Source organism: Neoarius graeffei, chromosome 21 (genome assembly GCF_027579695.1).
Source record: "Neoarius graeffei isolate fNeoGra1 chromosome 21, fNeoGra1.pri, whole genome shotgun sequence".
Taxonomy (NCBI): Eukaryota; Metazoa; Chordata; class Actinopteri; order Siluriformes; family Ariidae; genus Neoarius; species Neoarius graeffei.
Window position 1 is genome coordinate 35,101,012 of NC_083589.1, and position 15,790 is coordinate 35,116,801.

A 15,790-nucleotide genomic window follows, 5' to 3' on the forward strand; every position below is an offset into this window, starting at 1 on the left:
GCCCCCGGGGGTGGTAGTGCGCAGCCGTCCTTATAGATTACCCGAACACAAAAAAAAAGGTAGTTCGGGAAGAACTTCAGGCCATGCTCGAAATGGGCATCGTCGAGGAGTCCCACAGTGACTGGAGCAGCCCGGTGGTCTTAGTTCCTAAGGCCGACGGCTCGGTCCGGTTCTGTGTGGACTATAGAAAAGTCAACGCGGTGTCTAAATTCGACGCGTACCCAATGCCTCGTATTGATGAGCTGCTCGATCGACTAGGCACGGCTCGCTTTTACTCGACACTGGATTTGACGAAGGGATATTGGCAGATCCCCTTGACTCCATTATCCCGGGAGAAAACGGCCTTTTCCACACCGTTCGGCTTACACCAGTTCGTCACACTTCCGTTTGGGCTCTTTGGGGCGCCTGCTACGTTTCAGCGGCTGATGGACCAGGTCCTCCGGCCCCACGCCACCTACGCGGCCGCTTACCTAGACGACATTATTATTTATAGTAATGACTGGCAGCGGCACCTGCAACACCTGAGGGCCGTCCTTAGGTCGCTGAGGCGGGCGGGGCTCACTGCCAACCCGAAGAAGTGTGCGATTGGGCGGGTGGAAGTACAGTATCTGGGCTTCCACTTGGGTAACGGGCAGGTGCGTCCCCAAATTAATAAGACAGCAGCGATTGCGGCCTGCCCGAGGCCCAAGACCAAAAAGGGGGTGAGGCAGTTCCTGGGGCTGGCGGGCTATTATCGTAGGTTTATACCTAATTATTCGGACGTCACCAGCCCGCTGACTGACCTCACTAAAAAGGGGGCGCCAGATCCGGTCCAGTGGACGGAGCAGTGCCAGCGGGCTTTCTCTGAGGTAAAGGCTGCACTGTGTGGGGGGCCACTTTTGCACTCCCCTGACTTCTCTCTCCCCTTTTTGTTACAGACGGATGCGTCGGACAGAGGGCTGGGGGCCGTTTTGTCCCAGCAGGTGGGGGGAGAGGACCGCCCAGTGTTATACATCAGCCGGAAGCTGTCAGTGCGTGAGGGGCGCTACAGCACTATCGAGAAAGAGTGCCTGGCCATCAAGTGGGCGGTCCTCGCCCTCCGTTACTACCTGCTGGGGCGCTCTTTCACCCTCTGTTCGGACCACTCGCCCCTCCAGTGGCTCCACCGCATAAAGGATGCCAACGCGTGGATCACCCGTTGGTATCTGGCGCTCCAACCTTTCAACTTCAAGGTGGTCCACAGGCCGGGGGCGCAGATGGTCGTGGCGGACTTCCTCTCCCGTCCGGGGGGGGGGGGGGGGAGTCGGCTGCAGGCCGGACGGGCGCCCGGCCTGAGTCGGGCGGTGGGGGTATGTGGCAGCGGGGGCGTGGTCAAGCGCCGGTCTGTGACAGGAGGGCGGAGTTGGGGAAGGTAAGTGGCAGAATCGCTTCACCTGAGTGTCATTAACCTGTGTTTTGTGTGTTCTCCCCAGTAAACCGCCCTACTTAAGGAGGGAAAGGGAGAGCGGAAAGGAGTTTCTTCCCCGGCAGAGCCGACAGTGTGTGTGTGTTTCTGCCTGCTTAGTGTAAAGATTGCTAGACTGAAAAGTTCGGCAATAAAGCCATCTGGAAAAACCTTGATCTCTGTCCTGCCGTCCTCTGTGCTCCACCCACACGCTATTCGCGCTACAGGTATGTTACAAAAAAATAAAGAAAAAAATCAGAGTCCTTGTCTCCAATTTACGAGTCCGAATGCAGTTAATGTACGAGTCCGAGTACAAGTCTGAGTCATCAGTGCTCAAGTCCAAGTCAAGTCCTTAAATTAAGGCATGAGTCAGACTCAAGTACTACAAGCCTGCAACATACCCAGAGCAGCTTGGGGAGCAATTGGGGATTAGATGCTTGCTCAAGGGCACGTCAGCCATTGGCCCCAAAGCTGCTTCTCTAACCATTAGGCCATGGCTTCCCCCTAAGTACTAGCACTTAGGGGGAAGAATAAATAATAGCACTTATTTTTAATGACTTTCTGATTGAACACATCTGGCTTAACTCATCACTTTATGATTGGGATTTAGTGGGTGTGTTTTTGCCAAAAATCACTGATTCTGGCTCTGAATAAAGAGTACAAATTTAATTTATGTTGTTTTAAAACTGTAATGGATGGCATTATTATTATTATTATTATTATTATTATTATTATTATTTGTAGTGGTGGTAGTTTTCTGCCCTAAAACGTATCATGCAGACCAAATCATAGGTCATAAAGTTTCATCAATAGGTAGTACTTCCTCCTGCTATCCTGTGAAACTGTTGGTTTTCAGTTTGCAGTAAGATATTCAGCAAAGTCTAAACCTCAAAAATTATCAAATTATCAAAACACTGACATATGTAAACAAAATGTTCATCACATACCAATCTATCCTAGAATCTATCCCAGAACATGTTTACAAAAGGTTCATTAGTTAAGGGCTGAATAAGCATCTTGACTCATTTGAAATCACATTCTTCTGGTCACTAGTTCAAAATCTTTACTGCTAAGATACTACTTCCTGGAAGAGTGAGTATGTTCTTAAAAAGTCAAATGCTACCTGAGCTTACTATGTCGTTCATAGGCACAGACAGCTCATAAGACATGTAGCCCAGGATAGAGAACACAGCGAAGCCTGCAAAGATGCTGGTGCCACTGTTCAGGGCACAGAGAGTGATGCAGTCTCTGTTGGTACAGATGACATAAAATTGTTCATTATGCGCATGATTCAAAAGCAGACGTACAAAACAATGTTTAATTATGCTAAGGCACAATCAGAAGCACATAAGGTATGTATTTTTAAGGAGTTTAAAGTATAGTGAAGGAGCCACTGACTTGTAGCAGTCATTGTGGTATTTGTTATAGCTTCCCAAAGCGGTGAGGACACCCTGACACACAGCATAGGAAAAAAACACTTGTGTCCCTGCGTCAAGCCAGACCTAAAGAATGAAAGAGAAGGACATGAAAAAGAAAAGAACAAAAGAGAGAAAAAAGTAAACAGGAACAGACTGCATGTGGCTGTCTCTGGGACTCAATCAACCTCTCATGTCCCAACAGATACTGTGCAATTTGTAGCTCTCACAACTTCATAGCTGCATGCACACACTTTTGTGTGTATATACAGTGGTGCATGAAAGTTTGTGAACCCTTTAGAATTGTCTATATTTCTGCATAAATATGACCTAAAACATCATCAGATTTTCCCACAAGTCCTAAAAGTAGATAAAGATAACCCAGTTAAACAAATGAGACAAAAATATTATACTTGGTCATTTATTTACTGAGGAAAATGATCCAATATTACATATCTGTGGGTGGCAAAAGTATGTGAACCTCTAGGATTAGCGGTTAATTTGAAGGTGAAATTAGAGTCAGGTGTTTTCAATCAATGGGATGACAATCAGGTGTGAGTGGGCACCCTGTTTTATTTAAAGAACAGGGATCTATCAAAGTCTGATCTTCACAACACATGTTTGTGGAAGTGTATCATGGCATGAACAAAGGAGATTTTTGAGGAACTCAGAAAAAGTGTTGTTGATGCTCATCAGACTGGAAAAGGTTACAAAACCATCTCTAAAGAGTTTGGACTCCACCAATCCACAGTCAGACAGATGTGTATATAAATGGAGGAAATTCAAGACCATTGTTACCCTCCACAGGAGTGGTCGACTAACAAAGATCACTCCAAGAGCAAGGCATGTAACACTCAGCGAGGTCACAAAGGACTCCAGGGTAACTTCTAAGCAATTGAAGGACTCTCTCACATTGGCTAATGTTAATGTTCATGAGTCCACCATCAGGAGAACACTGAACAACAATGGTGTGCATGGCAGGGTTGCAAGGAGAAAGCCACTGCTCTCCAAAAAGAACATTGCTGCTCATCTGCAGCTTGCTAAAGATCACATGGACAAGCCAGAAGGCTGTTGGAAAAATGTTTTTTGGATGGATGAGACCAAAATAGAACATTTTGGTTTAAATGAGAAGCGTTGTGTTTGGCGAAAGGAAAACACTGCATTCCAGCATAAGAACCTTATCCCATCTGTGAAACATGGTGGTGGTAGTATCATGGTTTGGGCCTGTTTTGCTGCATCTGGGCCAGGACCGCTTGCCATCATTGATGGAACAATGAATTCTGAATTATACCAGCAAATTCTAAAGGAAAATGTCAGGACATCTGTCCATGAACTGAATCTCAAGAGAAGGTGGGTCATGCAGCAAGACAACGACCCTAAGCACACAAGTCATTCTACCAAAGAATGGTTAAAGAAGAATAAAGTTAATGTTTTGGAATGGCCAAGTCAAAGTCCTGACCTTAATCCAATCGAAATGTTGTGGAAGGACCTGAAGCGAGCAGTTCATGTGAGTAAACATCCCAGAGTTGAAGCTGTTCTGTATGGAGGAATGGGCTAAAATTCCTCCAAGCCGGTGTGCAGGACTGATCAACAGTTACCAGAAACGTTTAGTTGCAGTTATTGCTACACAAGGGGTTCACATCAGACACTGAAAACAAAGGTTCACATACTTTTGCCACTCACAGATATGTAATATTGGATCATTTTCCTCAATAAATAAATGACCAAGTATAATATTTTTGTCTCATTTGTTTAACTGGGTTCTCTTTATTTACTTTTAGTACTTGTGTGAAAATCTGATGATGTTTTAGGTCATATTTATGCAGAAATATAGAAAATTCAAAAGGGTTTGCCATATATATATGAGTGATTCCACGCTTATGGGTACTGAAATGGGGACATGAACTTATTCACCTAAAACCATTTCTTTTTTTACCATCAGGTCACAAAACATGTAATCTTTAATGAATGATATGTTAAAAGATAACTTTAATTTTCTGAGATGTAATAAAAACATATTTATATGCCAAAGTCAAGCCTATGGGTTCCAAAATGATGTCTGTTACATTACTTCTGTTACGATTGTCCATCTCGCGTCTGTTACAAATTAATTATAATCTAGCTATATACCATGTTAATCTTATTGAAAGAATGTGTATGTTTATTCTACTACACGTTTATTAATTATATTTGCTAAAACATCACCTTCCTATGTTTCAAAAAGTAATTCTACATTGTTAAAATTGAGAATATATATGTCCACAACACTTCTGTTACGTTCTGACTTTGGCATATAAATATGTTTTTATTACATCTCAGAAAATTAAAGTTATCTTTTAACATATCATTCATTAAAGATTACATGTTTTGTGACCTGATGGTAAAAAAAAGAAATGGTTTTAGGTGAATTTTTAAAAATAAGTTAATGTCCCCATTTCAGTACCCATAAGCGTGGAATCATATATATATATATATATATATATATATATATATATATATATATATATATATATATATATGTGTGTGTGTGTGTGTGTGTGTGTAGCTCAACTGAATGTCTATTTAACTTGAACAGCAATGCCGAGTTGGGGCAGCCTTTCAATCCCTTCCTCTCACCACTTTCTGTGTGTGATTACATTATGATCAGAACAAATTAAATGGTTTGAAAAACTATTAAAATTGTATTAATAAACGTCTTCGTGAAACATTCTATTTTTAGTGGTGGCACAGTGGTCCAGCAAGGAATGATGCACAGCTCCAAGGTACCTGGTTTGATCCTTATGCCTGGAACCCAATGTTACTTGGATCTACCACAACCCTGACCTGGATAATTTGGTTACTGAAGATGAATGAATGAATGATTTCATTAATTCAAGTTCTACTTTTAATTGTCTAATATAAGTGCATTGCAAATAGACAGGCTTGATGTAGTAATGTGCCTCTTCTACTTCAGGTCATACTTTATTCTTTTACACATGTTTTAAATGATACATTGCTATTCTAATTTTAAACATAAAACCAAATGAAGTGTGATCTAAGATTGATAATTTCCAAAAAGGACTTACTGAATTCATGCATTTTATTTTGCCAAATCTCAAATGCCATTCTATAAAGCATATAGAGTACAATGAAGGATCTTCAACACTGTTACATCGCAACTTATATAATGAGCATAAACATAAGGAGGTCTAGGAAAAGGTCAGTTCTGGAAAACAGACAAAAATAATGACAAATCGGGCTTTGACCTAAGGGAAAAAAAGATGGAGATGTTTTTATAGAGACGAATTTCTACCATTGCCTTGGTTGTGAAAGTGCTGGTTAAGGAAGCAGTTTAATAAACACAGCAGTAAACACAGATATTTGGGTATCTGGAGCCTACCAAACCGCAAACTCTGAAATAAGACACCCCCGTCAGTTTCTTCTATTCTGCCTATTTCAGAAAACACGTGCTTCAACAAGCTTTTTGGATTTGACTCCACTTTCTATGTCACAAGCGGAGCTCATTATAAATTATGCCACTGCCTCATCTGAGTATCTTCACTCATGGCTGAGAACTGCCTTTGTGAATGAACATTCATGAAGAAAGTGCTACCTGATTGTCTGGTGGAAAGGGGGTGGGGGAGTAAGCAGTGACTCATTATCATTTAAAGGAACAGACACTCAAATTGGCTGTTTTGAACAGGACTGTTTCGACAGGTTGAGGCCAAGTTTACATTAGACCGTATCTGTCTCGTTTTCTTCGCGGATGCACTGTCCGTTTACATTAAAACGCCTGGAAACGCCGGGAAACGGGAATCCGCCAGGGTCCACGTATTCAATCCAGATCATGTCTGGTCCGGTGCTGTGTAAACATTGAGAATACGCGGATATGCGGATACGCTGTGCTGAGCTCTAGCTGGCGTCGTCATTGGACAACGTCACTGTGACATCCACCTTCCTGATTCGCTGGCGTTGGTCATGTGACGCGACTGCTGAAAAATGGCGCGGACTTCCGCCTTGTATCACCTTTCATTAAAGAGTATAAAAGTATGAAAATACTGCAAATACTGATGCAAATACTGCCCATTGTGTAGTTATGATTGTCTTTAGGCTTGCCATCCTTCCACTTGCAAGTGGTGAGTGACTTGCGCATGCCCGATATGCACTGGGATCACACACACACAGCGGCTCAGTCCCGAATCACTGCTCGTGCGCTATACTCGCGCGCTCTGTGAGCTGCGCAGGGCCGGAGTGCGCACCCTCCAGAGGGCACTTGCTGTTCAGGGCGGAGTGATTTGGAGCGCAGGATGCCTGCGGAGCCGAGCGTATCCGTGTATTGGTGTTGCTATGTGCACGCGAATCGTGTATTGGTGTTGCTGTGTGCACGCTAATCATTTTAAAAACGTTAATCTGATGATCCGCTGATACGGTCTAATGTAAACCCCACCTGAGAAGGGAGCTGTGGTGTTTTATCCTTGTGGTGTTTTGACCAAAGCATGTCACAGACATTTCATTAAAACCTCAGGGAACTGTGCCAACTTATGGAAAAGGCGTATAATATTTCACCTTTAAAACCTTACAAGCTAAGGCTATATCCACACCAATATGTTTAATTAGTGTTAAAAATGCATTTCAAAATGAAAACGATCTCCGTCCAGACAAGCATTTTTACTCTGTTTCAGAAATCATCTCCTGTTCATACTAACATGCCTGAAAACGCATATCACATGACCATTCATGTACACTGGGCATGTATAAACAGCTGATGCTGTTTGTTTGTTTGTTTGTTTGTTTGTTTGTTTGTTTGTTTGGAAAAGGGTGAACGAAGCGTGATGAATCAGGGAAGGATACATCATGGCAGATAAAACCCAATCAAGAAGCAAAGTGGGTGTCTACATCATTGATTGCAAATGTCTCCGTTTTCACCCATCTACACTAAAACGCTACCCCAGGGTTTTCAAACTAAAACAGGGCCAGTAGCATTTCCAAAAGTCTCCGTGTTTGGGGCTCAAAAACTCTGGAGTAGTGTAGACACCAGGCATATACAAAGCAAAAGTGATGCATTTTAAAACTAAAATGCATTAGTGTGGCTGTAGCCTTCAACACACTGCTTCCTGCCTCAAGGCAATAGATAAAAAACAGACAAGGGATGATCATCACCACACCCTGTCCTGTGCATTTTTCTCTGTTTTCCTGTTAGCATTAATTTTATTGACTTGAGAAAGAAGACCACATGAAACAAAAATAAAAGGTCCACCGCAAAGGGGCATGTAGTTGATGAATAATACTAAGAATTCTCCCATGAAGAACTGGAACAAAGAGAATGTTGTGGTATTAGACAAAACATACGAATCTTATCTAAAAAGAACGTCTGTATGTTCCGTGCAAATGCATGTTAGGCATGCATTGTGGACAACAATTTTCAAAGGCATGCATTCATGTGACAATAATAGTCTATGAAAGCACAGAAATGAATGAGTGAAAAAAGCATGAGACCAAAATGAGCCATACAACAGCCCAAGTCATAGTGTGTGTGCGTGTGAGACACAGGAACTCAACAAGGGGTGATGAAACACAGCCAACATTATTAACAGTGATCAGCATTTAGCATTCATTAATATATAATGTGGCATGTCATAATGTCATATCTCTGATAGAAAAGTACAGAAGCTCGGACAGCTAGTGGCATTTTTTAAAGAAGTATTTTGTTATTTGAGCTCTCTGCTGTCTTTCAAATGCACAGAAATTACAAAACAAAAACAATGAAAAGTCTTTGTTTTTTTCCAACTCTACAGTGGTGATTGAAAGTTTGTAAACCCTTTAGAATTTTATATATTTCTGCATAAATATGACCTAAAACATCATCAGATTTTCACACAAGTCCTAAAAGTAGATAAAGAGAACCCAGTTAAACAAATGAAACCAAAATATTATACTTAGCCATTTATTTATTGAGGAAAATGATCCAATATTACATATCTGTGGGTGGCAAAAGTATGTGAACCTCTAGGATTAGCAGTTCATTTGAAGGTGAAATTAGAGTCAGGTGTTTTCAATCAATGGGACGACAATCAGGTGTGAGTGGGCACCCTGTTTTATTTAAAGAACAGGGATCTATCAAAGTCTGATCTTCACAACACATGTTTGTGGAAGTGTATCATGGCATGAACAAAGGAGATTTCTGAGGAACTCAGAAAAAGCGTTGTTGATGCTCATCAGACTGGAAAAGGTTACAGAACCATCTCTAAAGAGTTTGGACTCCACCAATCCACAGTCAGACAGATTGTGTACAAATGGAGGAAATTCAAGACCATTGTTACCCTCCCCAGGAGTGGTCGACCAACAAAGATCACTCCAAGAGCAAGGCGTGTAACACTCAGCGAGGTCACAAAGGACCCCAGGGTAACTTCTAAGCAATTGAAGGACGCTCTCACACTGGCTAATGTTAATGTTCATGAGTCCACCATCAGGAGAATACTGAACAACAATGGTGTGCATGGCAGGGTTGCAAGGAGAAAGCCACTGCTCTCCAAAAAGAACATTGCTGCTCGTCTGCAGTTTGCTAAAGATCACGTGGACAACCCAGAAGGCTGTTGGAAAAATGTTTTGTGGATGGATGAGACCAAAATAGAACTTTTTGGTTTAAATGAGAAGTGTTATGTTTGGAGAAAGGAAAACACTGCATTCCAGCACAAGAACCTTATCCCATTTGTGAAACATGGTGGTGGTAGTATCATAGTTTGGGCCTGTTTTGCTGCATCTGGGCCAGGACGGCTTGCCATCATTGATGGAACAATGAATTCTGAATTATACCAGCAAATTCTAAAGGAAAATGTCAGGACATCTGTCCATGAACTGAATCTCAAGAGAAGGTGGGTCATGCAGCAAGACAACGACCCTAAGCACACAAGTCGTTCTACCAAAGAATGGTTAAAGTAGAATAAAGTTAAATGTTTTGGAATGGCCAAGTCAAAGTCCTGACCTTAATCCAATCGAAATGTTGTGGAAGGACCTGAAGCGAGCAGTTCATGTGAGGAAGCCCACCAGCATCCCAGAGTTGAAGCTGTTCTGTATGGAGGAATGGGCTAAAATTCCTCCAAGCCGGTGTGCAGGACTGATCAACAGTTACCGGAAATGTTTAGTTGCAGTTATTGCTGCACGGGGGGGGGGTCACACCAGATACTGAAAGCAAAGGTTCACATACTTTTGCCACTCACAGATATGTAATATTGGATCATTTTCCTCAATAAATAAATGACCAAGTATAATATTCTTGTCTCATTTATTTAACTGGGTTCTCTTTATCTACTTTTAGGACTTGTGTGAAAATCTGATGATGTTTCAGGTCATATTTATGCAGAAATATAGAAAATTCTAAAGGGTTCACAAACTTTCAAGCACCACTATATGTTCTGGAAAAACTACATATACCTCATGAATGGCATTTCACGGAAAAGTAGCAAGGCTGAGCTGCTCTTCTGGATGGGGTCAAACTCATTTCTGGGCTAGAAAAAAAATCCTTGAAACTGTATGATTATTACATGTACACACAAATTACGCACTGTACCCTGAATGTGGCCATGTGATACAATGTTTAAGGGCAATTCTTCAGCAGAGAGGCCAAAATTATGAAATTATTAAAGGTAGACTGCCTTTCAGATTTTTCAAGTGTAGGTCATAAAAATAATTTTCCCTGACAACCAATTATTTTTGTTTAGTGGACCGAAAGCTACTGAATTCGAATCACAGACTCCCAATTTTATTAGTTTTTTTAAATAGAACAATTAATGAATTTCAGGCCATGTGGCCCTAAATTCTCCGCTATTATTTCCTGCTTCACCATGACGCAATACAAGATACTACGTCATGCATCACGTGGTGGGCTTTCCTCATTCGTGCAAGGCATTGTGTGATACAAATTTGAAACAGGAGAGAAAAATAGAGGATACTAATGAAACATGGAAGACCGACTACAGTAACGGAAAGTGAGAAGAAAAGATGTTTTGTTGTGAAGGAAAGGAAACGCAGGACCAAACTAATAAATATTGGCGGTCAGCAAGCATCTTGGTGTGATCAGCTGTTTGTTTAGCCACAGAATAATGTAACTGTCAGTGCACATTCAAGGTAAACCTGGAGATGGCAGTAATGCACCACTGGATGCCAGCTGCCGTAAAGCCCAAAAGAAGAAGAAGATGATGCCAAAAGGTTAACCTGCATATGCGCACACCGGACTTTTCCGTCTGCTTGACTGCGCAAAGCGAGCAATTTCATGCACACTCTTTGCTAGGGAACCCCCTCAAATTAAATAACTTCCCAGCCACAGAGTGGCCTGGGTTTTTTTTATATTATTTATTTATTTAATTTTTTTTAAGATATTACAGAAATAAACTTATAGCACAATGACCAAATTTCATAGGGAACTAAATTTCATCAGTTTTATGAAATCGAAAGGCTGTCTACTTTTAAGATTGTCTTAACTTATCAGCTCAGTGATATTGCTAAACTATGGAATCCGTGGCAAAATGTTCTGAAAACCATGTTTAAAAATCGTTAATCCAATTATAGCAGTGTCACTTCAGAGAAATCTTGGTTTGAATTTTAAGAAATGAAAGTTCAGTTTTTTTCTGACATAATTCCCACACTGACTTTTCTTTCCTCATCAAAGATTTTGTGTTCAGAGTTAAAAATAGCCAATTTTTCTCTGCTTTTTTAGGGTCAAAAGATACCCCATACAGTGTGGAATTTTTATTTAATACCATTATCTTGACGACTGCAACTAAAAAAATAATTACCATATTTTACTGTGAATGGAATTCCGTTCCCCAAGAACTACACTTAAATACTAACATTTCCTTGGATTGAATGCAATATGCAGTATCTTTGTTCATACCGATAATGTAGTCTAGATCAGTGTTTCTCAACCACTAGGCCACAGCCCAGAAGCGCCATCTAGTGGGCCATGAATTTTTCTTTTCCAAGTTGAAGCTAATTTTGAATCATAGTAGGGTACAACTGTTGGGTTGCATCCAACATCACATCCGCCTCATTAAGCTACAGTCACATTACAGCTCACGATGCTTTGCAATAGGTTATCGATGAAAATGAGGCATTTTGGTGGTGATGTATGGCAATATACATGTGAGCTAAAAGTTGTGGTCACACAGCAGATGAACACTTGACTGTCACGCTGTAGGAATCAGAGCGGGTGGGTGGAGCACAGAAGCGCGGCAGGCCAGAACTGAGTTCTCAAAACTCTTTTTCTGTGGGTGGTAAAAGAGAGCAACTGGACTTGCTTGAAGATTCTTGAAGACGTTTCACCTCTCACCCGAAAGGCTTCTGGGCAATTCCATGTAAATGTCAACCTCACCATGCAAAAATAAAGCAACATGTAATACATCAAAACCACTCCCAGAGATATCACCTAGGCCTGTATTTTACAGATGTGAATAAGTTGAACCAATTTGTAACCAACCTAATATGTCACTGTCAGTCTTTCTTTCTTATAATGTAAACCCCAAGCTAAAATCAACTTTGATCATGTACAATTCTATATTATTGCCACAAGCCACAGAAATGTATGCTAAAATCCACAAAACAGCAAAACAATAGCCATCCTAAATATTATTTACGAACTTTGATAGTTTTAGCTGATATTTAGAGAGTTTTTCAAAGGGTTATGGTGGTTAAATTGCTGATTTTCTAAACATATGCCATGTCTATTTCAGACGCATCACATCCATAACGGAATTTCGTCACATCCATAACGCTGACTTTTCCTTCCGAAACGCTGCATGAAATACAAAATATTTTAAACAAAGATTTTTTAATATTCACCTTGGACCCCTCTATCAAATGGATATCCCCATTTCGACATTAGGTTTACAATTTCACAGAGTTTGATAAAAATGTACAGTCACCCAAGAAAAGTGATACTTTTTCTGTCACATCCATAACGCATCTTTTATTGGCATTTTCTGGCATGCCCTAGATGTACTATGGGAATTGTTCTTGTTCTATCACTTCTCCAGTATGGTACAGCCTTAAAATATGCAACACCTGTTTAAATACTGGGAGACAATAAAACATGCACTAGGTCATTTGTTGCCATTTTGAGTTCAAGTGTCACGTCCATAATGCTGGAATTGCTCTTCTTCAGTTCTGTCTGATTGGTAGGGAGCATCAGGTATTTATCCTCTCATGGATGAAAAGCTCATCTAAGGTGTCATTGAGTCATCCTGTTGGTGTGAGTCACTGGGGGCTGGTTGTGAACGGCCTCAAGAGTCATTAGGATGATCAATGGATTGCCCGTGAAGGTGATCAATGGAATGCTGATTCTCTCTGTCCTCCTGTGGGTCACTGAAAACAGCTGGGTTTTGGTGTGCATTCAGTTGTCTGGGAAGTGTGCCAAGGACTGCATTGTAGGTGGCTGATAAATGTGTTAGGACTGGGGACTGTCTTGGCCTCTAGAGGCCGCTGTTATGTTTTTCTTGTCATGTTCGTTTTGGCCTCTAGAGGCCGCCTCTGCTTCTGTCTTCTGTGTTTGTTTTGACTACCATGTGCCTTTTGTTTTCATGTGCCTTATGCCCCGCCTAGTCCTCATTATCATCACCTGTGTTCAATTTATTTTGTGTGTATATATATATATACTCCCTCAGTTCAGTCCCTAGTCACGGAGTCTTTATGCTATGCTGTCTAGTGCTAGTTCCTCTGTCCCATGTACCTTGCCTGTGCCCTTGTGTTTTTTTTTTTTTTATATTTTTTGCTTTCTTTGGACTTTGTACTTTTGGATCTTCTGAGCATTTTGCATTTTTGCCTTTTCTTTTTTTTGGACTTTGAATTGTTGGATTTTTTTTATTTTTTCCCTTTGTCTTCTCAGCGTTGGATTATACTTTTTGTTTTTTTGGCCTGGATTGTATATAGTGTAAATAAACTGGTTTTTTTTTATACTCTACTTTCGCCTCACGCCTCTGCCCTTGAGTCATTCCCCTGGTGGCCCAGTGGGGGTTTGCTGGATCACTACACCAGCGACCTGGGTTCAATTCCCAGCAAAACCCTAACAAAATGATGTCTTAGACACCCACCTCTGTTCAGTGATGGCTGTTCCAGGTTGACAAAAATGGCTTCTTTAACTCCTCGCTCATACCAATGATCCTCTCTGGCTAAAACGTGTACGTTGAAATCCTGAAATGAGTGTCCTTTGTTAAGATGAAGGTAGACAGCAGAGTCCTGGCCTGAGGAACTGGCTCTCCTGTGTTGAGCCATGCACCTGTGAAGCGGTTGTTTTGTCTCCCCAATATACGAGTCCGTGCATTCCTCACTGCACTGAATGGCATACACTACGTTGTCCTGTTTGTGTCTGGGTATTCTGTCCTTAGGGTGGACTAGTTTCTGCTTCAGAGTGTTACTGGGTCTGAAATGTACCGGAATGTTGTGTTTGTAGAAGATCCTCCTGAGTTTCTCAGATAGACCAGAAATGTAGGGAATGACAATGTTCTTGCATTTGTTCCTGTTATCCTCCTTGTCCATTCTGTTCCTTTTTCTGCTCTTGAGGAAAGACCAGTTGAGATACCCGCAGTTCTAAAGTGCTTTCTTGATGTGATTCTGCTCCTTCTCTTTTCCCTCTATCGTTGTAGGGATATTCTGAGCCCAAGGTCCTAATGACCCCCAATTTGTGTTCCAGTGGGTGGTGAGAGTCAAAGAGTAGGTACTGGTCTGTGTGTGTGGGTTTCTGGTAGACCTCGATGCTCAGGCTTCTGTCTTGTCTAATGTGTACATCACAATCCAAGAAGGCTAGATTATTCCCACTGACGTCCTCCTGAGTGAAGTTGATGTTAATATCCACTGCATTGATGTGCTTAGAGAAGGCTTCCACCTCATGGGTTTTGATTTTAACCCAGGTGTCATCCACATATCTGAACCAGTGGCTGGGAGCAACTCCTGAAAAAGTGGTCAAAGTTTATGTTCCACTTCCTCCATGTAAAGATTGGCCACAATAGGAGATACTGGTGAGTCCATGGCGCATCCATGCTTCTGTCTGTAGAAACTTTCATTAAACTGGAAATAAGTGGTAGTCAGGCAGAGGTCAAGCAGGGTGCAAATCTGGTCCATGGTGAGGTTTGTTCTATCCAATAAGGTGCTGTCTCGAAGGAGTCGTTTTCTAACAGATTCAACTGCTTCTGTGGTGGGAATGCAGGTGAACAGAGAAGTGACGTCGTAGGAAACCATGGTTTCATCTGCGTCTAGTTTGAGGTCTGCAACTTTAGTAGCAAAATCTTGGGAGTTTTTGACGTGATGTGGCGTACTCCCAACGAGAGGAGCCAGGATGGTGGCTAGGTGTTTGGCAATGTTGTAAGTAACAGAGTTTATACTGCTGATGATAGGTCTGAGTGGAGCTCCTTCCCTGTGAATCTTGGGGAGTCCGTATATGAGAGCAATGGCTTCCCCAGGGTACAATCTGTAGTACAGAGATTGGTTGATGGCTTGGTCCTTTTCTAGTTGTTGCAGGCAGCTAACAACTTTCTTTTTGTAACAACTTGTGGGGTCCCGCCTCAAGGTTTCATAGGTGGTAGTGTCGCTGAGGAGACTGGTCATCCTGGAGTGGTAGTCTGCTGTGTTTAGCAACACTGTGCATCTCCCTTTGTCAGCAGGAAGGATGGTGATGTTCCGGTCTCTTTGAAGCAATGTAAGAGCCCTCCTTTCCTGGATGGTGAGGTTGGAGGGGGGTGCTTTTGCACTGGACAAAGCAGCTGATATCTTCAGTCTAAGTTGTTCTGCCTCTGTGTTGGTCAGATTGTTGTTTCTGATGGCTGACTCTGTGGCTGTGATGAGGTCTACCACTGCTATCCGCTCTGGTGAAACTGCAAAGTTAAGTCCCTTGGATAGAACCTCTTTCTCTGGTTGGGTGAGTACCCTGTCGGATAAGTTCTTCACCCATATCTCTTCTATGTCCGGTTGTGTAGCCTGGTCAGATTTC

The 15,790-nt window shown here is 41.8% G+C and overlaps 1 protein-coding gene across 2 annotated transcripts in view; it reads right to left on the bottom strand.

The window, feature by feature from the left end:
• Positions 1-15,790, bottom strand: part of LOC132869702 (sodium- and chloride-dependent GABA transporter 2-like) — a 63,263-nt gene that overhangs the window by 16,127 nt on the left and 31,346 nt on the right. For both annotated transcript variants that reach the window (XM_060903030.1, XM_060903031.1), the window contains exons 9-10: positions 2,822-2,925; positions 2,547-2,671 (exon numbers count right to left, since the gene is read on the bottom strand). In XM_060903030.1, coding sequence (XP_060759013.1) covers positions 2,547-2,671; positions 2,822-2,925 — 229 coding nt within the window. The remainder of the gene's footprint in view (positions 1-2,546; positions 2,672-2,821; positions 2,926-15,790) is intronic.